The 27,134-nt window shown below is 42.1% G+C and overlaps 1 protein-coding gene across 1 annotated transcript in view; it reads right to left on the reverse strand.

Annotated features, from left to right (window-relative positions):
• AFF2 (ALF transcription elongation factor 2) overlaps positions 1 to 27,134 on the reverse strand; it is a 588,903-nt gene that overhangs the window by 176,688 nt on the left and 385,081 nt on the right. Inside the window, exons 5-7 of the mRNA XM_049871652.1 lie at positions 22,055 to 22,141; positions 14,537 to 14,573; positions 14,193 to 14,226 (exon numbers count right to left, since the gene is read on the reverse strand). Coding sequence (XP_049727609.1) covers positions 14,193 to 14,226; positions 14,537 to 14,573; positions 22,055 to 22,141 — 158 coding nt within the window. The remainder of the gene's footprint in view (positions 1 to 14,192; positions 14,227 to 14,536; positions 14,574 to 22,054; positions 22,142 to 27,134) is intronic.

Genomic DNA, 27,134 nt, shown 5'->3' on the forward strand with positions numbered 1-27,134 from the left:
GCCCAAAGTCAGTTAAATGGGGGAAAAAACAGTCTTTTTAACAAACGGTGCTGGCATAACTGGATATCCATCTGCAAAAAAATGAAACAAGACCCATACCTCAAACCGTGCACAAAAATTCACTCAAAACGGATCAAAGACCTAAATATAAAATCTAAAATGATAAAGATCATGGAAGAAAAAATAGTGACAAGGTTAGGAGTCCTAATACATGGCATAACAGTATACAAAACATTACCAACAATGCAGAAGACAAACTAGATGACTGGGAGCTCCTAAAAATCAAACACTTGTGCTCATCCAAAAACTTCACCAAAAGAGTAAAATGATTACCTACAGACCAGAAAAATTTTTTTAGCTATGACAGTTCAGATCAGTGTCTGATATCTAACATCTGCATGATACTGCAAAACCTCAGTTACAAAAAGACAAATAACCCAATTAAAAAAATGGGCAAAAGATACAAACAGGCATTTCACTAAAGAAGACATTCAGGTGGCTTCCAGATACATGAGGAAATGCTCAGGATCATTAGCCATTAGAGAAATGCAAATCAAAACTACAATGAGACTCCATATCAATCCAACAAGGCTGGCATTAATCCAAAAAATGCAAAATAATAAATGTTGGAGAGGATTTGGAGAGTCTGGAACACTTATACATTGCTGGTAGGAATGTAAAATCGTACAGCCACTTTGGAAATCAATTTGGTGCTTCCTTAAAAAGCTGGAAATAGAACTACCATGCCATCCAGCAATCCCATTCCTTTGAATATATCCTAGAGAAACGAGAGCCTTTACAGGAACAGATACATGCACACCCCATGTTCACTGCAGCACTGTTTACAATAGCAAAAAGATGGAAGTAACCAAGGTGCCCATCAACAGATGAATGGATAAATAAATTATGGTATATTCACACAATGGAATACTACGCATCGATAAAGAACAATGATGAAACTGTGAATCATTTCATAATATGCAGGAATATGGAAGGCATTATGCTGAGTGAAGTTAGTCAGTTGCAAAAGGACAAATATCATATAAGACCACTGTTATAAGAACTTGAGAAATAGTTTAAACAGAGAAGAAAATATTCTTTGATGGTTAAGTGGGGAGGAGGGAGAGAGGTTCTCACTAATCAGACAGTAGACAAGAACTATTTTAGGTGAAGGGAAAGACAACACATAATGAAGGAGAGGTCAGCATAATTGGACTAAACTCAAAGCAAAGAAGTTTCCTGAATAAACTGAATGCTTCGAAGGCCAGAGTAGCAGGGGCGGGGGTCTGGGGACCATGGTTTCAGGGGGCATCTAAGTCAATTGGCATAATAAAATCTATTAAGAAACAATTCTGCATCCCACTTTGGAGAGTGGAGTCTAGGGTCTTAAATGCTAGCAAGTGGCCATCTAAGATGCATCAATAGGTCTCAACCCCCCTGGAGCAAAGAAGAATGAAGAACACCAAAGACACAAGGTAATTATGAGCCCAAGAGATAGAAAGGGCCACATAAACCAGAGACTCCATCAGCCTGAGACCAGAAGAACTAGATGGTGCCCAGCTACAACAGATGACTGCCCTGACAGGGAACACAACAGAGAACCCCTGAGGGAGCAGGAGAGCAGTGGGATGCAGACACCAAATTCTTGTAAAAAGACCAGACTTAATGGTCCGACTGAGACTGGAAGGAACCCAGAGGTCATGGTCCCCAGACCTTCTGCTAGCCCAAGATAGGAACCATTCCCAAAGCCAACTCTCCAGACAGGGATTGGACTGGACAATGGGATAGAAAATGATACTGGTCAAGAATGAGCTTCTTGGATCAAGTAGACACATGAGACTATGTGGGCATCTCCTGTCTGGAGGGGAGATGAGAGGGCAGAGGGGGTCAGAAGCTGGTTGAATGGACACGAAAAGAGAGTGGAGGGAAGTAGTGTGCTGTCTCATTAGGGTGAGAACAACTAGGAGTATACTGCAAGATGTATATAAATTTTTGTATGAGAGACTAACTTTATTTTTAAACTTTCTCTTAAAGCACAATAAAAATTAAAAAAAAAAGCATCCTTAAGTCAAATTCCGGCTCCTTTGAGCAAGACATTTAACTGCTCTGAGATGAAATTTCCTTCACCATAAAATAGCTTGACCACTGACTCTGTGGCCATGGGTGTTTGTTAGGCACTGTGATGGTTAGTCTTATGTGTCAACTTGGCGAAGCTCTGATGTCCAGCTGTCTGGTCGAACACTAGTCTAGGTGTTACTGTGGTATTTCATAGATGTGCTTGACATCTACAATCAGTTGACTTGAAGTAGATGACCCTTGATAATGTGGATGGGCCTCATCCAGTCAGTTGAAGACCTTAAGAGCAGACGCTGACGTTCCAGAAGAAGAAGAAATTTTGTCTCAAAGTTGTAACACAGATATCCTGCTGGAATTTCCAGCCTGCCTACTTCATGAATTTTGGACTTGTCAGCCCCCATAATTATGTGAGCCAATTCCTCAAAATCTCTCTCTCTCTCTCCACACACACACTACTGTGTTCTGTTTCTCTGGAGAATGCTGACTGATACTGATACAGATATAGGGACCCTCCCTGAGCCCTGGAAAGGACAACCCTGGAGATGATGATGATGATGATGATATCCATCTCATAGGGTTGCTGTAAGGATGAAATGGGCAGATGTTTGTGAAGTGTTTGCCCCAGAGCTTGGCATATAGTAGGTGCCTAGAAGTGGTGGCTTAATTACTCCAGCACATTGCTGGCATACAGTTAATTTGCTTCCTTTCTGTATTGTATGATACACGAAAATGATTTTGAAAAAACTTGGAATGACCGTTTGTACAATTTCTAGATATTATGAGAATTAGAAGCTTATTTATTTATTTTTTTTAGATTCTCTCTTGGAAATACGTAGTTACAATATTGAGGTATCTACCTTGGATTTTAAAAAAAAGTAGGGCATCTAATGCAGAAATGAGGAAAACAAAAAAACACGAAACCCATTGCCGTTGAATCGATTCTGACTCACAGTGACCCTATAAGGACAGACTAGAATTTCCCCAAGGAATGGCTGGTGGATTCAAACTGCCAACCTTTTGGTTAGCAGCCATGCCACTAGGGCTCCAGAAATGAGAAAACTTCTGAAATTAGGCAATGGAGCTGGTAGGGTTGTAGGTTGGCTCCACTGTATATAATTACCCTCCATCCCTCTCTGGAACCCTTTCTCTCCCTTGCACAGTCCCAGGTGTCCTAGGACCTTCATCAATGACAAGACAGTGTACTAAAGGGCTGTATTTGTAGATCTTGGGCAGTAAAGAAAATAAATTGTGTTCATGTGGTTTTTAGAAGGCCTACCCTCACCCCATCTCGCCCTGCTCCACCCTCTCTGTCCCAATCTCGGCAGCATATTTGGAAATGTCAATCATAACTTTAAGACCTTCGCCATTTTTTGTCCTCATTGTTTAAGTGGATGGATGAACCACAAAGAAAAGCATATGTCAGATTTTTGAACTGCTTTTACAGCTGTAATTGTGCACACATCTTTGGTATTCTACCAACATTGCTTCCCATTCTCGATAAAATGAAAGGGCTTTTAGCAGCTCTGAGGTGTCAAGAGCAGACCATTTAAACATAACGCTCCTGATAACGTAATTGTGGCAACGGATCCGGCTGCTTGTGAGACTTTCGATTGGATGCAAAAACAAAATGAATAGTTTAGAAGCAGGCTGGATATTACTTCTCGTCTACTCCAGTCTCAGTTGTTTTTTGTTGCTTTTTAATTTCTAGAACAATCCATGGGCCTTATCTACACTGCTGCTACATTTTCTTCACCCGGGCCTGGAAGGCTTGGCAGGGCTCTGATTGATAAGTTCTAGCCCTGCAGCCATCTGGGGAATCTGGGGACAAGATAGTATGCTCGAATGGCAATGGAGTCCTGACTTCTAGACCCAGTTCCACCACGCCCTAGCTGGGTGATGTTGGGCAAATGTCTTGCCCTCCCTATGCCTTTTTTCTTTTCATCTGGCTAGCTAACAGGACTACTGGGGCACTCAAAGAGACTCACTCATTGTATGAAAGTGCTGTAAAACAATAAATGACTATGCACATGAAAAGTATCCCAGGTTTCAGCATTTTGCAATATAGTAAGTGAAAAAGTGTATGTGTACGCGTGTGCACACGTGTGCATGCACACATACACAAGCACATCTCATTAGATCAGACGCCACGAGAGGGGCCTGACATTCCAGGATACAGTATGCATGGGTGTGTGTGGGGGGGGGGGTGTGTGATTACAACATTACATTCAATTATAGAACTGAAGTGACTTTTAACTCAGCTCCCCTGCCTATCATCTTCGGTGCCTTCCACCAGCATTCTTTGCCTCACTCCCAGTTACTGTTCAAAGCACCGAGAAGAACCTGGAAATGTGCCACTGTTTGATAGCAGATGGGAATATTTTAAAAAATTATTCCACCATCAGGATATAAAGTGACTTTCCAATTATCAAACAAGTCAGTAAACACGAAAGATGATGGACGAACCTCTCAACCAAACAGACCCAAATATCAGTTCTCTCCTTTTCACTTTAACATGGCAAAATGGAGCTTTCTGGAGAGGGATGTTGTTCCCACCATGGGTCACGGCAATGAACCTTATATGGATTTTTGCAAGGGGATGTAAGTCTTTACAGGCACAGATCTGTCAGCCTCACTGAATGGACCCTCTACCAGGCCTGGTGAGGCAATCTGGGTGCAAGACTAAGGCCAAGGATGGGCCTACACTTGTGTACATAGTGGCCACGTCAGCAGATGCAGTCTATCAAAGACAACCCAATGATCGTATTCATATACAAAATCACATCTGATCTAAACCTAAATGGTAAAAAAAAAAAAAGGTACCATTTTGTCCTGTATTGGGGTTAATCCATTTATGGATTGAATCGTATCCCCCCAAAAGATTTGATGGAGTTCTAACCTCTGTCCCTGTGAAGGTGACCTTGTTTGGAAATAGGGTCTTTGAAGATATCGATCAAATTAAACGAGGTTATACCAGAGTAGGTTGGGTCCTAATCCCTTCTGAGTGGTGTCCTACAAAAGAGAAGATACACACAGACAAGGAGAAGATGGTCATGTGACGCTGCAGCTACAAGCCAATGACCACTTGGAGACTCCAGAAGCTAGGAGAGAGGCATGGAGCAGGTTCTCCCTTGGAGTCTCAGAAGGAATCAACATGGCCGACACCCTGAGCTCAGACTCCCAGTCTCCAGAACTGTGAGATGATAAATTTCTGTTCTCATAATCCATCCCATCTGTGGTCCTTTGTTACAGCAGCCCTAGGAAACTAAGACGGTCCACTTTGGCTTAATGCCTGGGCAAGGTCATACCTGAATTCAGATCAGTAGGGCCCTCCACAAAGTACCCAGGGGATGGCTTTAGCGAAGGTTAAGAGCACGTGCTCTGGGATCCATTCTGTTCTGGCTCCGCCACTTGCTGCAGTGGCACTGTGGGCAGCTTGCTCAATGTCTCTCAGCTTTGGTTTCTGCCTCTGTAAAAGTCAGTGATGGTGACCCCCACCGGCTTGTTGCAAAGAGAACAAGTGCGTGGGAAGTGCCTGGCACATAGCAAGCAGGCCAGAAATCGGAGTTAGTCGTGCTAGTGCTGTTGTCAGCGCAGGTCTAACCTTCACTGGACTGTGAGCTCCCTGTGGGAGGGATGTGTGATGTTTCGTCCAGAGTTTCCCCGGCATCTGGCGTAATAGGTGCTTGATCCATATACGTTGAAAGGCATGAAAGCCTGAATGAATGAATGATTGAATGACTCTAGATATGGATGCAAATCAGGTAGAAAAGGAGAAGAGATACCCACATTTCCCTTGAGAGAGACAGAGAGAGAAAAACATTTTGTTACAACTACAGACCAACCAAAACCAAACCTGTTGCCTTTGAGTTGATTCCAACACATGGTGGTCCCACATGTGTCAGAGAAGAACTGCACTTCATAGGGCTGTATTTTAGGAAGTAGGTTGCCAGGCCTTTCTTCTGAGGTGCCTCTGGGTAAACTCGAACCTCTAATTTTTCAGTTAGTAGCCCAGCACTTAGTTGTTTGCACCACCACCCAGGGACTCCAATAACAGAGGTGCCTCAAAATCCACCTGGAACATATAAATCTTACCATAGATTAGGCCATGAACAACAGCACAAAGATCAGATCAGATCTTTGTTATGCTGGCTGAGCAAAAACATTTATGTTTTCAACTAGAGTGTTTCGAGTGGAAATGCACTGCTACACTGAAGGAGCCCAGTTTTCAGTCATGGCACCTGTCAAGCACCAGCAGCATCAAAGCTCTTGGATGTGAACATCCCACACACCAATATTGCTTGTTGTCACACGAGCCAATATACGATCCTCACCGTAACATCCTCTTGATGTCTGATTACTCTTCTTAAGGACTTCATGCTGATTCATTTCAAACTGTGAATTACCTTTAATTCACAGCTTGAACAGGCTGCCAAATTTTGTTTTCTACTCCCAGGTGGCTGTCCCTGATGCAGTGGAGAACTTCCAAAAATACATTAAGTCCTGCGGAAAGGTTGGCGAGCCTTGAAATGCAAGGTGTACAAGACAGGCTCAGACCAAGAGTTGGCTACTTCTCAGTTTAAAAACCGGAATGGCCGTAACTAGTGGAAGTCCCCGAGATTACCAGTTTATGGAGAGAGTTCAGTTTGGCCTTTTGGAAGCCTTAAACTGATTAGCAGTATTTCCAAACTCCAAGTACCAAATTGTGTATCCTGATTAAGAATTAATCTGATTAAGAGAATAAGTCTTTTTTTTTTTTTTGTCACGTTACACAGTCATTTTTCTACGGAAATTACATCTAAGTAGCAGACCAAACACCTACTTAAGGGGAGACTCTATGCACTTGATTTGCTAGAGATGATTTTAGGCAAAAGCCTATCTGAGGTTATTTCTCTGCAATAAGGCACAACAGTTTGCAAATGAAATTCTGAAAAGAAACGTTTTGGTAGATGGGTGCTCAGGGCTGTAATGAATGCAAAATGTGAAAGCTTTTATTTATGTTTTGTTTTTTCAAAACAAGCATTTCTAAATTCTTCTCAGAAACAACGTAATGTTTGTATCAGTTGCAGCAATCTGGAAACATTCTAATAATCTTTCTATTTCCTATGATAATGAAATCTTCATACCACTTAAAGTTTAGAAATGTGTTATGTTAGTTAGATAAGGCCATTTTTGCCCAGCTTTGCATTGGGACTCCTTTCCACTAACCGCAGCTCTACAAAACCACTTGAAGGTTGTGTCCAGAGACAAAAGGCTGAATTTGGTGTACCGTATCCCTGGATCCATCAGATCCCGTGGTGGCAGAGAGGCAGCTTTGGAACCACGCAGACCTAGGCTGCATCCAAGCTTTCCCACCAAGGAACAGTGTGACTTAGAGGCCTTTCTGTGTGCCTGTAGCCAAAATGTTCATTCAAGATAAGGGTGCTCAGTAGGTTTACCTTCCATTGGACTGTGGACACTTCATGGGGAGGAAATGTATTCTAGCCTTTGTTACACTAACCTCAATTTTCTCACCTGTAAAGTGGGGATAATTTGAAACTATTCCAGGTTGGCTGGTGAGCTTAATAGGGTAATGTATGCAAAAGCACCTGGCACGGGGCCTGGCACCTTGCCTGGGATACGTGCTCAGTAGCACAGTGAGTATTATGTGAGGCTTCTCCACTCCTGTTGCGTGTATAACGTCCTTTCCTCCTAACTAGTACTATACTTAAGGACTTGTTCGTATTGTGGGGATACCCACCATCCACAGATACACTGAGGCTGGTCACCACTAATCTGTTTCCTTCACACCTTTCATCACCTCCTTGGGTCTGTGGCGGGATCTTTTCAAACCTGTAACCAATACTATAAGTGAAGGAACTAGTTTTACGGCAAAGAAATAAGAGCATTATGGCTACATCAACCTTTATATTTGGCTTTTATGGAAACAATCCAGGTATTCTTGATAACATGGCTTAAGATACAGGAGCTGCTTGAATAAAAGGAAGTCTGAATGGTTTCCAACTGGGCAGAGTCCAACTGCTAACAACCAATGGTAACAAAGGAACTGGATATTTGGAGCTGCCATCTTCTCAAAGGTACTCACAGAATTAACTGAGGTCAAGGGCTGAATGAATGCGTACCTCTGCGTTCATGGATCTTGTACACAAATCCTTCTCAGGGCAAACTGAATATGCCTTATCTGTTCTTACTTAGGATGGCTCACAACAGACCACCAAAGTCATGCATTTTCGTAAAGCCACTGTACTCTCCTTAATCGATAAGACATTATCATCAATTTTTGTTGTTGTTGTTGTTAGGTGCTATCCAATCAGTTCAGACTCATAGTGACCCTATGTAGAACAGAATGAAACACCGCCTGGTCCTGTGCCATCCTTACAATCGTTGCTATGCTAAATGAAGTAATCTGACTCAACAGAGAAAATGTAAGTTCTTTGGCTTTGGTTTCAGTTTTCTCTTCCATTGCTCCTTTCAAAATGGCGTCATTAAGAATCTAGGGGCTGCCACAACTACACCGCCCCCCGAGGCTGTGTCCCCAGGAAGCCTGGACCCCATGGAGGCACCCGGCTGGCCGAAGTAGCTGCGGCAGGCACCAGCCCCAGGGGCCGTGATGACAAGAAGGCTGGGGGGACCCCCGATGGGACGCCACACCCTGAGGTGCCTGTCTACTGGCTGCAGGACTTCAACATGTTTTCCACCACAGGCACAGGAATGTTCGGGCAGGTGCACCTGGTCCAGGAAAAGACTGCCAAGTGCTTCTTCACGCTCAAGGTGATGAGCATCCTTGATGTCATCCTCCTGAAGCAGGAGCAGCACGTATACAACATAAAGTCGGTCCTGGAGGAAGTCAGCCACCCTTTTCTCATCCTGCTAAAATGGTGTCAGAAACAGGACCTAGAAGATATGTTCCCACATCCCCGAGTCTTTACGGGAAGTCAGCCCATACCATAGAGCATTCTTTGTGCTTTCTGCTTCTCTCCAGTTTCTTCTGGGCCGTGGGTAAAGAAGCCTTTGATGACCAAAAAACCAAACCCATTGCCGTAGAGTCCATTCTCACTCATAGCGAGTCTATAGGACAGAGTAGAACGCCCCCCCCAGGGTTTCCAAGGAGTGGCTGGTGGATTAGCAGCCCCAGTTCTTAACCACTGCATCACCAGGGCTCCCTTTGATGACCGAAAACTGAAATGCCAAAGTCTTCCTAACATTGCCCCAAAAGAATATGTATATTTAGAAAACCAAAAAACCAAACCTGTTGTTGGTCAAGTCTATTTGGACTCAGAGCAACCATCAATTCTAGACGTGTCAACCCTCTAAAGACTTAAAAGTAACATTAAAAAAAAAAAAAGCCCTTGTGGCCAGAAATAGATGACATCAGAAGTAGACGACTGATTCCAAGATCATGAAACAAGGCTGCTGAACTTTTTAAACTTTATTTTATAATTGTAGCTATTCTTATGTTATTGGCAATATTCCACTATTGTGGTCTTATTTCTTAGTAATTTTGTCTAGACATCTTTAGTTGGCTTCCAAACAGCATAGGTTCTTGGTTTCGCTCAATACTATAAACAAGGTTGATGTTTTTAATACTTGTTATAGTCATTATTAGATTAATTAAATGCTTTGTGAAATGTTTGTCTAACATTTGCTCAAAGTTCCACACAGCTATGCAAAGAATTATGTATTTAGAAGAAACTAATTTCTCAGATAAGTTTGACTTCTCTCCTTAGTCCCAGTCCTCTTTGAATGTCAAGTTCTCCCTCCTAATGTGGCCCTGCTCTCCACTTATCACAAAAAATAAGAGCACAAAAATCTTAAAATGGTGCCCAGCCATCCTTTTTAAGGTAGTATCTAGGGTCTTAAAGGTTTGCTATGACCAAAAAAAAAAAAAAAACTCAGATCAACTGAAGCCCTTGCAGAAGAAGAGTTACTCCTTTGCGAGTGGTCAAAATCTCTAATACAGCCCTAAATATCTACTCACCCTGAAGATAAATTTCCTAGAAGAGCAAGGTGAAGATATTTAATAGTGATCAAGGAATCTTTTACATAGAGATTCATGATCAAAGGGGGGGATATGTGAAAGTGATCTAAATTTCGAAGTGCTTGACATGAAAAGATGGCTATGCTTAGGTCTGAGTCAAACTCCATGTTGATTATAAGTTTTGCTTCTGCTTTAAGAAAGTAGACTTTTACCTCTGTAACTTTCCATAGTACTGTGTAAATCTTCCAGGTGTGAATGCGGTTATGCTTGCTCAAGATTGTGAAGCCCCTGCTGAAACTTGTTTGTTCAAGATGTTCTCAGGAAATGTTTTTATGTTACAAAGATCAGCTTTTACCCTGCACTACATACCCTTCTCTGATTTTTTGCTATAAAATCCTCCCTGCCCACTTGCCCATTGGAACACTGGGTTCTCAGACTCAATGTTGCCAGTTCACGAACTGTTTCTCCCTCAATAAAACTCTTTGCTTTCACTTTGACAGACTCAGAGGTTTTACTCTTTGACAAAGGTTTAAAGATTCTCTCAGGGCAATAGTTTCAGGGGTTCATCCAACCTTCATGGCTCCAGGAAGTCTGGAGTCCATAAGAATTTGAAATTCTGTTCTGAATTTCCCCCTTTTGATCAGAATTCTTCTACAGAGTCTTTGATCAAAATGTTCACTAAAGTAGCTGGGCACCATCCAGTTCTTCTGGTCTCAAGGCAAAGGAGGCAGTTGTTCATGGAGGCAATTACCAACACATTCCATGTCCTCCTTCTATGCCTGATTCTCCTCCTTGCTCTGTTCCTTCAGGCAAATAGAGATCAACTGCTGTGCCTTGGATGGCCCCTCCTAAACTTTTAAGACCCCAGGCACTATGCAACGAAGTAGGAGGCAGAACAGGAGCACTAAACATGTTATTAGGCCAATTAACTGGGATGTCCCATGAAACCATGATCCTAAACCTCCAAACCAAGAAACCAAATCCCATGATATTTAAGAAGCCTCAGCAGTGACTCTTTTTTTTTATTCTTTTAAATATATCTAGCACACAACTTTTGTCAATTCAACTTTTTATAGGCATACAACTTATTGACAGTAATTACAATAATCAGCTGTGCAAACCTACCCTTAATCTATTTGATATTTCCATCAAATTCCGCCTTTCCATCTTTCCCCTCCCTCCTACCCCTAGTAACCACTGACAAACTTTGTTCTCTCTTAAAAAAAAAAAATCTAGAGTGTAACAGTGTATGGTATGTCCCAATCCCTGACTCTTGTCATTGAAATAAATGGGCCTTTTAGAGACAGGACAGGCATATGTACAACAGTACAACCCTACAGCCCTGTGAAATACAATTTGATCTTCTCAAGCCCATACCCTGCTCTCTGCTTAGGATTTAGAAGACCAGGGTGAGTACTGTTCCAAGACTATAACAAAACTCAGACCTATAGAGGCTGAGGGAAACAAAAACCTCTGGGTTTTCTTTCTTCTAGAAGTTATTAAGCTTTAAAGTCAAACATACTTTTATGTTGTTGGTTTTAATTGCTAAAGAGTACAACTGTTTGCATTTGAATTCTGACAAGCCCTAAGGGGCTCTGTCTGTATATTTTAAAATAACCACACCCTCTCATGATTTAAACTCTCATCTTTGGAATCCAAGGTCAAGGCTTTCCCCACAGCTGCCCTGGAGCAGAGACTCAAATTCAGGCCCCAAACTCCCCAAGTTCAGTGCTCTTGCCTCTTGGGCAGTCAGGGTTTCAGCTGGAGGGGACAGAGTGTCACCCCGTGGATAAACACCTCTTAAAAAGCACTCTATGTCAATGGAGTATACTGGGTGAGGAAAGACCCAGTTCTCGAAAAGGCCAATCGTATTGCTGGGGCCAGGCCTAGAGAGAACAACAAACTGTCAAGAACAAAGAGGGGGCCTGGCTCATTCCAAGTCTGCACTCAGGCACATGTCTGACCAGTGTTTTCAGACCTGGTACCCATGTGTGAGTTCTTATAAACAATCCAGACTCAAATAGAAGATCTGTGTTTCATCAACCAGGGAAAATGGGCCAAGTTGAGGAAACCTATAAAGTATCCCAGTAATTACGGGATTCTGTTTTACAAGACTCTAATCTCTTTCTCCTGCAATGAGTGGTGGGAGCAGGCCTAGGACATTAGCTGGCCTTGGGTGGGCGTCCCTCCTGGCGCAGGGCTGACTCAGGGGCTCTTTCCCTCCAGGTTCCAGGCACCGTCAGTCTGTACACTCCAAATGTTCTCAGTCACCTGGAGGATTACCTTGCCAAATGGAAAATCCTAAAATCTGCTTAACCAACACACTCTAGTGAAATATGGGAGGCTGATAGTAATGGCTGAGCTGATAATAATTTGGAAGCTCAAAATAAAAATAACCATTACAACTCTGATCAGTTCTGTGTAAAATCCATCTCCTGTCCTAAGAAGGGTACTTATTCCATCTGAAGTCTGATGGACAGAGCTTGAACTTTACATCAAACAGCCAAAGAGAGAGCAGCTCATTCATAAATTTGAGCTCAGTGTTCTCTCGTTTTACGCAAGCTCCCTTTAGAGAACTTTAGTCCTGTTGAATTCACTTGATACCACATGCTACCCAGTGCTGCTCTCTGCAAATGCTGCCTCTAACTATAAACCTTAATTGACAACCTTATTTCTGTTAGTTGCAAACTATTGAGTTATTGCATTTTATGGTAACTATGGAAATCAGCATATTTCACAGTGGGAGCCTAATACTCTTGCTTTAGGAGTAAGACCATTTTACAATGGAAAAATAACATTTGCACATTTTGTCATGTTTGGAAAGACGTGTTGATTTCCTAAAGGCTCGTGTGTGTGTGTGTGTGTGTGTGTGTGTGTGTGAATTTTATTGACTTTTTCATGGGGGTGGCAGGGTAGGAGTGGAGGTAGGGAGGGTAAGATCTATTGTTTGCTAGGATGGCAAGGGGAAGTGCAATTTGAACTGTGATTAATGGAACAGCTGAGATGGAAAACATCAGAAATGATTTTGATTTCTGTGTTTCCATATAATTTGGTCCTTAAATCAGAGTTATGTTTTTTTTATTCCCCTTATTTTTTTCTCATTTCTTTAAATTGAGGATTCTTGGTTATTGAAATTGAACTTTGAATTAGAAGGCACAGATCAGTCCAGACAACCAAATAAGAGGTGTAGTGATGGGGTCAGGGCTTTGGTGCTTTACTACTGCAATGAACCAAGAACATAGAAATGCCACTGACTTTCTCAGAGCCTCTATTTGGGAATCATTCCCAGTTGTTTTATGCAATTATTCATGATCTTCCAAAAGGTGAGCAATTCACTTCAAGTGTGCCATTAGGCCACTTGAATGTCATAAATTATTTCATTTTGAAAATTTTGAAGTGTGTGCCTATTACTCACACAGCAAAGTCGACTTCCATTTTCTATTATCAGGAAGGAAAGAAGTTCTGAGAGAAAGACTCCCTTGATACACTCTTGAACAAATGGAAATTACAAAATCCACAATAGTTAATCTGAGGAAATTGGTTTCTCTACACCCCACCTTCAGTTAACATTAATAAAAAAAATGAAGACAGTGCTGAGTGGATTGCAGGGCCCTGGTTCCTGAACTCCAACCTTGCGCCATGTAATCTCTTATTCCATCTCTTCCCGGATGCCCTTGTTTGTCTTTAATGTACAGTTGCTGAATGACCTGCAAATATCCAGGTCTTGGGCTGACTGCGCATAACAACTCACTCAACATTTCATGTCCAATCGTGGCTGCTTAGACATGTCCCTGTCAGTGGTGGCTGAAGCAACAACCCAGTTGAGATTTTTCTCATTGAAATTGCTGCTTCAGCAGTTGTTTTCGTATCGCTGGTAGTGACTCAGCCTGTGTCTACACCCTTTAGAGGCCACAAGGTGTTCTTATTCATTTTTACTGTTACCTGTCTATTGCGGGAAATCATTCTCCCCCCTAACCGAGCTCCATATTACTATGAGTGAAGGCTGATATTTTCAAGAAGCACGAGTGAGAAGAACAAGATTTGGTCAGCACTGAAACTCTGTTTCCTTGCCAAATAACCCCCCCCCACCCCAGAGCCCTGATTGAAAGCTCCAAGTACTCACGACTTGAATGATACTGACTTCGTAGAAGCTTTGCTGGTTGGGTCACTCCACTCTGAAAAGGCAAGACACAAACACTTACTATACATGTTTTCAAATATCAAAAGATGTTTCTGAATTAATTGGTATCCCCACAAGTGGCTCTTCCAACTATACTGCTTCATAGCATCCTGCCATGGATAACAGATGACCACCCCCCTCCAAAAAAAAAAAGAAGAAGAAGGAACTAATTAGGTGTATCACAACTTGATTTTGTGGTTGTAGTTGCTATTTCATGTTTTAATGCTATTTGGTAGGAAAGAGGAAAAAGTGAGGGAGGAGAAGACATGGTTATTTGGACTAAGAAGGATTAAAAAAACACCTACTTTGTAAGGTGAATCCTGGGGTCAGATGCTGGGATTCCTATAAGAAAGAACACATATAATATAAAATTAGTTATGTGATACAAAGGGGAACAAAAGGTCTATCTGTTATTGCTGAAGATCTAACTTGATTAATGGTGCCAACAGGACACCACTGTCAGCAAACCCATTAATTAAACTCCTGTCTGTAGCTCTACTTGATGGGTAAACATTTGCTCTTCAAACCTGCTGCAACATGATCATAACTGCCATTTTATCAGAATATAAGTAAGACTGGCGTCTATTTGGAAATGTGTGCAACCTGGGAACAAATGACCTGCATGTGTGAAATCCGAGTGTATAATTTCTCACTTAGCTAGGCAATGGTGCCTCTAAGGGCCTTGGTTCAAACAAACAAGTGATTGTAGTTTTTGTAAGTAGTGTAAACAAGACCATAATTAATAGAGTTGCTCATTTGTTCTCTTTAAATGAAATAACTCTGAATTTCTACCTTATAACTAGGACACATATGAAAATAGATGTACCTCATTTTGCCCAAGAGAAGTGTTCTTAAAACTTCGTTACAGGTTTTGGAGGTATGGGACGTAATTTGAAACATACTAGTGGAGTGCATTATTTAAAGGGATTTAGGTCCCTGGATGGAACAAATAGTTTGAGCTCAACTACTAACTGAAAGGTTAGAGGTTTGAATCTACCCAGAGGCACCACAGAAGAAAGGCCTGGTGATCTACTTCCATAAGATCACAGCCATCGAAAACCCTGGGGAATGCAGTTCTACTCAAACACTCAGGGTTGTCATGAGTCGGAATCAACTCCACAGCAAAGGATTTTTTTTCTTTTTTAATTTGACTTGAAAATCACCCCACACAGAAATCATTCACTCTTTGGATTAATCTGGATTTGCACAGAGCAGTTTTGCTGGGAGTGACCCAACTTGCAGGCGGAAGCACTACAGTGACCTACGCTACACACAAAGCACAGTGTGCCTGGAAGAACCAGTTAGTATCGACTGCAAAGCATGCGTTCCCAAACTGGGGACAATTAATTCAAGTAAATACAAGAAGTGGTTACATCAATCACTGCTGCAAGGGATCTACTCATTAAACCTAATCTTACCACCCTATTGAGTAAAAATGGGCTCACAACATAATTTATCTTTAAAAGTACTCAGCAAGCATGCTAACAGTGTGCTTTAATCAAAAATGAACTTTTCGATCTATTTAGCATGATTCTGTGATCCAAGAGATTTGTCTTCTGGCAAGCTCAGCTCTCCAGAAAAACCACCATAAACTCAGCAGGGGGCTAAGCCTCTCAGCTAAAGAGCTGTCACAAAGCCCATGCAGTTTGCAGCTCAAAGGCTTCCCCATTCACATTCAGAATTGACTTTTGATAAAAGCTTCCCACAGTCTTGGCCATTGGACTTCCACCTCTGAGCAAATCACAAATGGCAGGAAATGGGAAGCACTCCTAGGGGGCCAGCCACTAGGAACATTGAGACGTGGAAACCAACAGCACAGGACTCGACAGAAAATTACACAGCAAATTCAGAACTTGAAAAGCACAAGAGCCTGTGGTCATTTATTACAGAAGGAAGCATTCCTACCCATCCTGATAGCCCCAAGGGCACAACTACTGCATAGTATAATATTACAGCCTCATACAATAACTGATGCTCAAATTAACGTCGAAGTTATCAAGAAAGACTAAAGTATGTTCAGTATGATCTTCACAACAAGTCTGGAAAATATTAATTTCATGTCAAAATGCTTTCTATGACGTGGTTCCCATGGAAGGCTAACCGTCGGTTATCCAAAAATTTCAGTAATCCAGAACACTTCATTTCCCAATAAATGAGGCATCAATCATTGGTATCTACTTAACTGGAAACCCTGGTGGCGTAGTGGTTAAGTGCTACGGCTGCTCATCAAAGGGTCAGCAGTTCAAATCTGCCAAGTGCTCCTTGGAAACTCTATGGGGCAGTTCTACCCAGTCCTATAGGGTCGCTATGAGTTGGAATCAACGGCACTGGGTTTGGTTTTTGGTATATCTATTTTTTTTTTTAGTGGGTTTTTATATAAAAGTATTTCTACTTATTTTTTTAGTGGAATTTCATTACAAATGTGTAGTTCATGTTTGGGCAAGTATACTCTTAAGAAATTAAATGACAAGTTCCAAAGTCAATCTAACCAAGTATCTGATTGGAGAATGAAAAAAAAGCAGTAAGTTATGTACTGTTCCCAAAACCTGGACTGGTTTTATAACCTTCATCCAAGTATTCTGGACTTTGGAGCCAACAGATCCCTTGTTTCAGGGCAGCTGGGCAGCAGGGTGGCAATGCATGGTACAAATTGGAAGGTGATGTTAGTTAATGAAGTCCAGTAATTGGTGTTGTGTATCCTTGGTGCAGTTTTTAGCGTTAAGCTGGATAAGACTTAAAAATAAAACAAAACGAAAAACCTGAAGTTCAAACAAATGAAGTACATTTGATTATCACCAAAACTACTTTACATATATACCAAACCCTGACTGGAAATGATTTAGTCATAAATCTATAAATCTGTGTTAAAAAAAAAATCCTTCATGCAATAATTGTCAATGCGCATACAGATTTTTAAAAACTACCTGCCTTTGATCTGCGCATTTCTTTCACAGATGTGCCGTACATGCAATTTTATATCCTATAATAAGTTAACAAATGGGACTGACAGTGTGCCCATAAAGCTTTATTCATAGACACTGAGATTTGAATTTCATATAAATTTCAGGAAGTATGAAATGTCATGAAAATTTATTTTTCTTCTGAGTTTTTTAATCATTTAAAAAATGCAAAAACCCTCCAGCTCATTTGCCACCCTCTCTTTTAGAGAATGGCTACCTCCATGGAAGCTTTACTGGACTTGCCCTGAGGGCATTATTAGCAACCTGGATTCTGCTTGGTAGGGACTACCTTCCTTGTGAGGCTTTCCAATTTTCTACGAGAAAACAAGGCATTTTCAACTTGGGGTGCGTAAACAAACTTCAGTGAGTGGAGAACATTCAACTGTATTTATTTTTATAAGATTACAGAATCATAGTGTCCGAACTGAAAAATCCATTGGAATCATAGAGTCCACACCATCCCCTGTCTCTTATGGGGAAACTGAGGCTCAGAGGAGCTTGAACGGGAACACACAGCCAGCAAATGGCAAACCAGGACGAAAAGCAGCCAGGTTCCCAGCTCCTAAGACAGCACTCTTTCCATCCTGCAAGTGCTGTGCTGGAGATAAGAGGCCGACATTTTCTGAGAGCGTGATGTCACCCAGTTCTGGTGCCACCACCGAGGCTAGGGCAATCACTTTGGTTACACATATTTACTGGATAGAGTCATATTTTGGAAGGTACAATTTGAACTCAGATACATACAAATCTGTGTAATCAAAAAACACACTAAAGGAGAGTATGACCCCTGGCATCAGAATGCCTGGATCCGAATGCTGGTTCCCTGATTTGTTAGCTGGGTGATCCTGACCACGATACTTAACTACTCTGCGCTCACTTTTCTCCTCTGTAAATCAGGGGTAATAAAATTACCAGTCTCATCAGGTCGTACTAAGGATTGAATTGCCGTGTTGTTGTTAGGTGCCATCAAGCCGGTTCTGACTCTTAGCGGCTTTATGTACAACAGAATGCAACACCGCCTGGTCGTGCACCATCCTCACAATTGTTGCTATGTTTGAGCCTGTGGTTGCAGTCACTGTGTCAATCCATCTCATTGAGGGTCTTCCTCTTCTGCGATGACACTTTACCTTATGAAGCATGATGTCCTTTTCCAGGGACTGGTCTCTCCTAATAACATGTCCAAAGTACATGAGATGTAGTCTCATCATCCGTGCTTCTAAGGAGCATTCTGGCTGTACTTCTTCCAAAACAGATTTGTTCGTTCTTCTGGCAGTCCGTGGTATATTCAATATCCTTTGCCAACACCATAAGTCAAAGGCATCAATTCTTCTTCAGTCCTCCTTATTCATTGTCCAGTTTTCCCATGTGTATGAGGCAATTGAAAATACCATGGCTTGGGTCAGGCGCACTTTAGTCCTCAAAGTCACATCTTTGATTTTTAACTCTTGAAAGAGGTCTTTTGCAGCAGATGTACTCAATGCAAAATACGTTGTTTGATTTCCTGGCTGTTGCTTCCATGGGCGTTGATTGAGGATCCAAGAAAAATGAAATCCTTGACAACTTCAATCTTTTCTCGTTGATGATGCTGTGTCTTAATGGTCCAGCTGTGAGGATTTGGGTTTCCTTTATGTTGAGGTGTAATCCATACTGAAGGCTGTAGTCTTTGATCTTCGTCAGGAAGTGCTTCAAGTCCTCTTAACTTTCAGCAAGCAAGGTTGTGTCATCATCTGCATAACGCAGGCTGTTAATGAGTCTTCCTCCAATCCTGGTGCCTCATTCGTCTTCATATAGTTCAGCTTCTCGGATTATTTGCTCAGCATACGGATTGAATAAGTATGGTGAAAAGATACGACCCTGATGCACACCTTTCCTGACTTTAAATCATGCAGTATCCCCTTGTTCTGTTCGAACAACTGCCTCTTGATCTATGTACAGGTTCCTCATGACCATAATTAAGTGTTCTGGAATTCCCATTATTTGCAATGTTACCTATAATGTGTTATGATGTTAGGATAATTGTTAGGATGACACTATAGTACGGTTTCTTGGATTATCTGAATTATTTACAATGTATTAAGGGTTTAAGAGGCTTGGTGGCACAGTGATTACATGTCTGGCTGCTAACCAAAAAGTCGGTGGTTCAAACCCACCAGTGGCTTCACGGGAGAAAGATGTGGCAGTCTGCTTCTGTAAAGATTTACAGCCTTGGAAACCCTATGAGGTAGTTCTACTGTGTCTGATAGGGTCATTATGAGTCAAAAATTGACTCAAAGGCAATGGGTTTTGTTTGGTTTGGTATATTAAGTGTTCCTGATATTATTATTGTTATTTCAAATATTCCCTTATTTTTCCAAACCAACATTTTGGCAGGAATCAAATGAAACAAAAGAGTGGGCATAGAGCCATCCTGGTTTCACCATTTTCTTCCATTTGCTTCTACCTTTATCATGGGGTTGTTGGTAGCATAGATAATTGGCAGAAAATGAAAATTATGCCTGATTCTAAATTGTGCACTTACTACAAAAGCCCATTTAACAACCAGTTCTATTGTATATACTTGCAAATGTCAAAATTGCGACTTGCACAAATTATCTCCAAATTGTTTAACGTAGCTGAAAACACTGCGATCAATGTATAATGTCTTAAATGGAAGGATCATTGTTTTTGGTGGAGCTAGGGAGAAGATACCCTGCCCAGGGCAGCCCAGGAAGGGGACAGTGAACATACGGGGCTAGGGAGAGTCATTGCTCACTTAGTTCCAGCCCCTTTCAAAGGTGAGAGGGGAAAATTAAACACAGTTTAGGCCAATGTGATTGTCAAAATCATGATCCTAAAAACTAAAGCCACCACCTGTGTGTCAGTCTGTCGTACTGCGGGGGCTTGCATGTTGCTGTGATGCTGGAAGCCATGCCACCGGTATTTCCAATACCAGCAGGGTCACTCCTGGTGGACAGGTTTCAGCAGAGCTTCCAGACTAGGACAGGCTAGGAAGAAAGGCCTGGTGATCTAGTTTTGGTAATTAGTCGGTCAAAATCCTTTGGATCACAGCACCATGTTGTTTGATGTCATGCTGGAAGATTAGCCCCCAAAGTCGAAAGGCACTCAAAATACACAGTGACCACAACAGTGAACTCAAGCATATCAGTGATTGTGAAAATGGTGCAGGACTGGGCAACATTTTGTTGTATTGTGCATGGTCTTACCATGAGTCAGAGCTGACAGGACAGCAGCTAACAACAATAACAAAGACCGATTGGGTCTCTGCTTCTACAAATAAAGTCCAAACTTCTTGGGCTACATTTAAGGCCTTTCGCCGAGTTGGCCTAACTCCTGGGGGTTCATCTCTCTCCACTCCCCGTCATATGAACTCTGATCCAGCTACTCAGGACTTCATACCAGGCTGCATCACACCAGACCCCTCACCTCTCGGTGCTGTTCTTCTGCCTGGGTGCTCTTCCTTTGGGCCCTTTTAAACTGGCTGGAGCCCTCACCATCCTCCAAATGTTGCCACCTCCAGGAGCACTTTCCTCAACTTCTCATAGCAGTGCTGGCTACTTTTCTGAGCCTGTTTATTCCCTGTGCAGACACCTACTACATTGCTTTGTGGTTTGTCTCATAACACAGAGGGCTTTTCTTTACCTCTAACTTTAAACCCATTGCATGTCCTCGGTCCCTGAGTGGTGCAAATGGTTTGCACTCAACTCCTAACCTAAAGGTTGGCAGCTCAAACCCACCCAGCAGCACTGTGGAAGAAAGGCCTGGTGATCTGCTTCTGTAAAGATTACAGCCAAGAAAACCCTAGGGAGCAGTTTTACTCTTTAACACATGGGGTCACCATAAATAACTTGGCAGTAATGAGTGCGGTTTGGATTGGATTATGTCCTCGGTAGGAGTTCCTGGGTGGTACAAAATGTTAACGAACTTGGCTGCTGACTGAAAAGTTGGAGGTTCAAGCCCACCCAGAGGTGAGAAGAGAGGCCTGGAGATCTACTTCTTAAAAATCAACCATTGGAAACCCTATAGCGCAGAGTTCTACTCTGACACACGTGGGGTTACCGTGATTCAGGATTGATCTCATGGCAGCTGGGTTTGTGTCCTTAGTAAAGAGTTTCTGAACAAATGGATGGATGTAAGGATGGATGGATGGACTGATGGATGGATGGAAAAAGGAAGACTTTTTTTTCTTTTAAAGTGTGTTATTAGAATAGCTATATCTATTTAGACATTTTTTTAAATGATAATGAGAAAAATTCCTACTGGGAACAGGTAAGGAAAACTTACGTTAAACATTTGACAGAAGAAAAAGTTCTGCTAATGTGATGAATTGGTGTGTTAAGACCTGTGTGCTTATATATCACTGGAAAGTGATAACACGAAATGAAACCAGATACATCAGAGTGAAAAGACTATTTTGTTTTTAAATTAAAAACATCCTGGATGTTGTTGTCGCATCATCTGCTTGGTATTTCCCCACGGCCGTGTTCACTCCTCTCTTTGATTCGGCCACTCTGGGCACAGTGACGTGGACAGTGGGAGGAGCTCCAGGTAGTAAGATACACATGCCAGAATCTATGTGCATATTCTCTTAAATACTCTCTTTCAATAAAAAAAATCATATTTCTATTACCATCCTGGGGGCAAGGGAGAGTCTAGATTTTAGGGTACTGTGAGCCCGGGTGGTACAGTGGTTAAGTGCTAAGGCCGCTAAACAAAAGGTCAGCAGTTTGAATCCACCAGGTTCTCCTTGTAAACCCTATAGGGCAGTTCTGCTCTGTCCTATAGGGCCATTTTTATTTTGAAGAATCCAATTGGAAAATTCATATCATTAAGATAAGGGAAAGTGGAGGAAGCAAGGTAACTGACCTGTCCTGGGATGGAAAAGGTGTTCTGCTCAGAGTTTCCAGGAGTATGCATGGCAGTGAGAGGAGGAGGCCAGGAATGGGTCATCTCCTGGTGAGGAAAAACAAAGCAACTTAATTTTGGGACATTTAGAAAGTCAAACTGTTTGTTGCCACTAAACATCTGTTGTTAGCTTCTGTAGAGTTGGGGCCCCAACTCCTGGAGACCTCATGCACAATGGGAGTGAAATGCCGCCCAGCCCTGGGCCGTCCCCACCCTCGGTTGTGGATCAGACTGTTGTGATCCGTAGGGTTTTCATGGGCTGGTTTTAGGAAGTAGTTTGTCTTAGTCTGGAAGCCCCACTGAAACCTGCTGAACATCATAGCCAGCATACAAGCCGCCACTGACAGATGGGTGATGGCTGTGCACGACGTGCACTGGTTGGAAATTGAACTCAGGTCTCCCGCACGTAAGGTGAGACTTCTACCACTTAATCATTTGCTCCACCCAGGGAGTCCTTTACTGCCTCCATATCCAAAAACAAACAAACCCATTGCCGTGAAGCTGACTCCAACACATAGCAGCCCTGTAGGACAGAGTGGAACGGCCCCATAGGGTTTCCAAGGCTGTAATTTTTACGGAAGCGGACTGCCACATCTTTCTCCTGTGGAGTGGCTGGTGGGTTCAAATTGCCAAACTTTCAGTTCCCAGCTGAGTGCTTTAACCACCGTGCTACCAGGGCTCCTCAGTGCATCATCCATAGTATGTCCCTTTAAAAATACTTATTGACTTAATTGGCTTACTCTTTTTAAGGGAACTAAAAGTAACTTAGTCTATTTCCTCCCTCACATACATACTTGAAGCCTAACTACAAAGGCCCCTCCAGCATCTGCTTGCACAATGTCAGTGACAGGGAGCTCACTACTGCTTGAAGTAGCCTGTGTCATCCTGAGGCAGCTTCCTCAGGCTATTCTCCCTGCACAGAACACATTTCCTCCTTCTCCCATATGACGAGCCTTCAGCAGTTGGAAGAGAGAATGCTTGTCCCAGGTATCATCTCTTTTCCAGGCTGTGGCATTCTCAGCTTGTTCATTCATTAATGGGGAACCTTCACCTTTTCTTCGAATGCTGGAGCTCTGCATTCTGTCACTGGCTCCGATGTTCCTGAAGGGGCTCCTGATTGCCTGGAGCTCTTCTCACTCATACTGTCCTGTTCCAGCTATGATCTGCCCGCTGAGGCGGAGGGAGCACTGTCACCGCCTTTGTTCTGGATACTCTGATACGCCTCTTCTCTTAATGTCGCCTGATAGTTAGTGACCTGATCAGGCACATGCAGTGGTGTTTTCCATGCAAAGAGGAGGCAGCTGAGGCTATTCTTTCTCACTTACACAGAAGGTTCCTATGTGGTGGGTAGCTCTGTCCTGCCCAGCTAGACACGCAGGGATTTGCAAGCTCAAGTCTCAGAGTAGGAAAAGCCCCTCAGACTCCCAACTCTCCTGTTATCAGCAGGGCACCTTCCCCGCTCTTTCAAAGACCCAGTTTGCAAAGAGGTGCTGTTCAAATCTTGCTGGAGTCTCAGGGCACAGGACCAACATGCTTTACCCTAAGGGCAAGAATAATTACGTCACATGCTCAAAATCCCAGCAACAAAGAGATGACAAATTTTGTGAAGCAGAAGGGTGCCAGCATGGGTTGGACTCATCAAACGCATCGGTAGATATGCATTGAACATCCCGATTGATGTAATGATGGAAATAAAGGGGGGCTTTGCAAAAAAATTTTTTTTTCTTTTGGGGAGGGGGCAGGGGGTCAAAGTTTATGAAAGTCCTTTTTTTTTTTTTTCTTTTTAAAATGTTTTATTTTGGAATAATTTTAGTCTTAAAAAATTGCAAAGATAGTACAAAGAATCCATGTATACTTTTCATCCACATTACACAAATGTTAACATTTTACACATTTGTATTATCATTTTCTCTCTCTCTTTTCGTGCACTATATATGTGTGTACACACTTGCAAACACACACACACACGCACATATAGAGCTAATTTTTTCTGAAGCACTTGAGATTAAATTGCAGATGCATTGTTTCTTAATCTCTATTTAATGCATATATCCTAAAAACAAGGTTGTTTTTTTTTTTTTTTTTTTTTTTTTTTATAATAACTTTTATTAAGCTTCAAGTGAACGTTTACAAATCCAATCAGTCTGTCACATATAAGTTTACATACATCTCACTCCCTACTCCCACTTACTCTCCCCCTCTTGAGTCAGCCCTTTCAGTCTCTCCTTTCTTGACAATTTTGCCGGCTTCCCTCTCTCTCTATCCTCCCATCCCCCCTCCAGGCAAGAGTTGCCAACACAATCTCAAGTGTCCACCTGATATAATTAGCTCACTCTTCATCAGCATCTCTCTCCCACCCGCTGACCAGTCCCTTTCATTTCTGATGAGTTGTCTTCGGGGATGGTTCCTGTCCTGTGTCAGCTGAAGGTCTGGGGAGCATGGCCGCCGGGATTCCTCCAGTCTCAGTCAGACCATTAAGTTTGGTCTTGTTATGAGAATTTGGGGTCTGCATCCCACTGATCTCCTGCTCCCTCAGGGGTCCTCTGCTGAGCTCCCTGTCAGGGCAGTCATCGATTGTGGCCGGGCACCAACTAGTTCTTCTGGTCTCAGGATGATGTAGGTCTCTGGTTCATGTGGCCCTTTCTGTCTCTTGGGCTCTTAGTTGTCATGTGGGCTTGGTGTTCTTCATTTTCCTTTGCTCCAGGTGGGTTGAGACCAATTGCTGCATCTTAGATGGCTGCTTGTTAGCATTTAAGACCCCAGACGCCACATTTCGAAGTGGGATGCAGAATGATTTCATAATAGAATTATTTTGCCAATTGACTTAGAAGTCCCCGCAAACCATGTTCCCCAGACCCCCGCGCTTGCTCCGCTGACCTTTGAAGCATTCATTTTATCCCGGAAACTTCTTTGCTTTTGGTCCAGTCCAATTGAGCTGACCTTCCATGTATTGAGTGTTGTCTTTCCCTTCACCTAAAGCAGTTCTTATCTACTGATTAATCAATAAAAAACCCTCTCCCACCCTCCCTCCCTCCCCCCCTCGTAACCACAAAAGTATGTGTTCTTCTCAGGTTTACTATTTCTCAAGATCTTATAATAGTGGTCTTATACAATATTTGTCCTTTTGCCTCTGACTAATTTCGCTCAGCATAATGCCTTCCAGGTTCCTCCATGTTATGAAATGTTTCAGAGATTCGTCACTGTTCTTTATCGATGCGTAGTATTCCATTGTGTGAATATACCACAATTTATTTACCCATTCATCCGTTGATGGACACCTTGGTTGCTTCCAACTTTTTGCTATTGTAAACAGAGCTGCAATAAACATGGGTGTGCATATATCTGTTTGTATGAAGGCTCTTGTATCTCTAGGGTATATTCCTAGGAGTGGAATTTCTGGGTTGTATGGTAGTTCTATTTCTAACTGTTTAAGATAACGCCAGATAGATTTCCAAAGTGGTTGTACCATTTTACATTCCCACCAGCAGTGTATGAGAGTTCCAATCTCTCCGCAGCCTCTCCAACATTTATTATTTTGTGTTTTTTGGATTAATGCCAGCCTTGCTGGTGTGAGATGGAATCTCATCGTAGTTTTAATTTGCATTTCTCTAATGGCTAATGATCGAGAGCATTTTCTCATGTATCTGTTGGCTGCCTGAATATCTTCTTTAGTGAAATGTGTGTTCATATCCTTTGCCCACTTCTTGATTGGGTTGTTTGTCTTTTTGTGGTTGAGTTTTGACAGAATCATGTAGATTTTAGAGATCAGGCGCTGGTCGGAGATGTCATAGCTGAAAATTCTTTCCCAATCTGTAGGTGGTCTTTTTACTCTTTTGGTGAAGTCTTTAGATGAGCATAGGTGTTTGATTTTTAGGAGCTCCCAGTTATCGGGTTTCTCTTCATCATTTTTGGTAATGTTTTGTATTCTGTTTATACCTTGTATTAGGGCTCCTAGGGTTGTCCCAATTTTTTCTTCCATGATCTTTATCGTTTTAGTCTTTATGTTTAGGTCTTTGATCCACTTGGAGTTAGTTTTTGTGCATGGTGTGAGGTATGGGTCCTGTTTCATTTTTTTGCAAATGGATATCCAGTTATGCCAGCACCATTTGTTAAAAAGGCTATCTTTTCCCCAGTTAATTGACACTGGTCCTTTGTCAAATATCAGCTGCTCATACGTGGATGGATCTATGTCTGGGTTCTCAATTCTGTTCCATTGGTCTATGTGTCTGTTGTTGTACCAATACCAGGCTGTTTTGACTACTGTGGCTGTATAATAGTTTCTGAAGTCAGGTAAGGTGAGGCCTCCCACTTTCTTCTTCTTTTTCAGTAGTGCTTTGCTTATCCGGGGCTTCTTTCCGTTCCATATGAAATTGGTGATTTGTTTCTCTATCCCCTTAAAATATGACATTGGAATTTGGATCGGAAGTGCGTTAAATGTATAGATGGCTTTTGGTAGAATAGACATTTTTACTATGTTAAGTCTTCCTATCCATGAGCAAGGTATGTTTTTCCACTTAAGTATGTCCTTTTGAATTTCTTGTAGTAGAGCTTTGTAGTTTTCTTTGTATAGGTCTTTTACATCCTTGGTAAGATTTATTCCTAAGTATCTTATCTTCTTGGGGGCTATTGTGAATGGTATTGATTTGGTGATTTCCTCTTCGGTGTTCTTTTTGTTGATGTAGAGGAATCCAAGTGATTTTTGTATGTTTATTTTATAACCTGAGACTCTGCCAAACTCTTCTATTAGTTTCAGTAGTTTTCTGGAGGATTCCTTAGGGTTTTCTGTGTATATAATCATGTCATCTGCAAATAGTGATAACTTTACTTCTTCCTTGCCAATCCGGATACCTTTTATTTCTTTGTCTAGCCTGATTGCCCTGGCTAAGACTTCCAACACGATGTTGAATAAGAGCGGTGATAAAGGGCATCCTTGTCTGGTTCCCGTTCTCAAGGGAAATGCTTTCAGGTTCTCTCCATTTAGAGTGACATTGGCTGTTGGCTTTGCATAGATGCCCTTTATTATGTTGAGGAATTTTCCTTC

This window comes from Elephas maximus, chromosome X (assembly GCF_024166365.1).
Source record: "Elephas maximus indicus isolate mEleMax1 chromosome X, mEleMax1 primary haplotype, whole genome shotgun sequence".
Lineage (NCBI taxonomy): Eukaryota > Metazoa > Chordata > Mammalia > Proboscidea > Elephantidae > Elephas > Elephas maximus.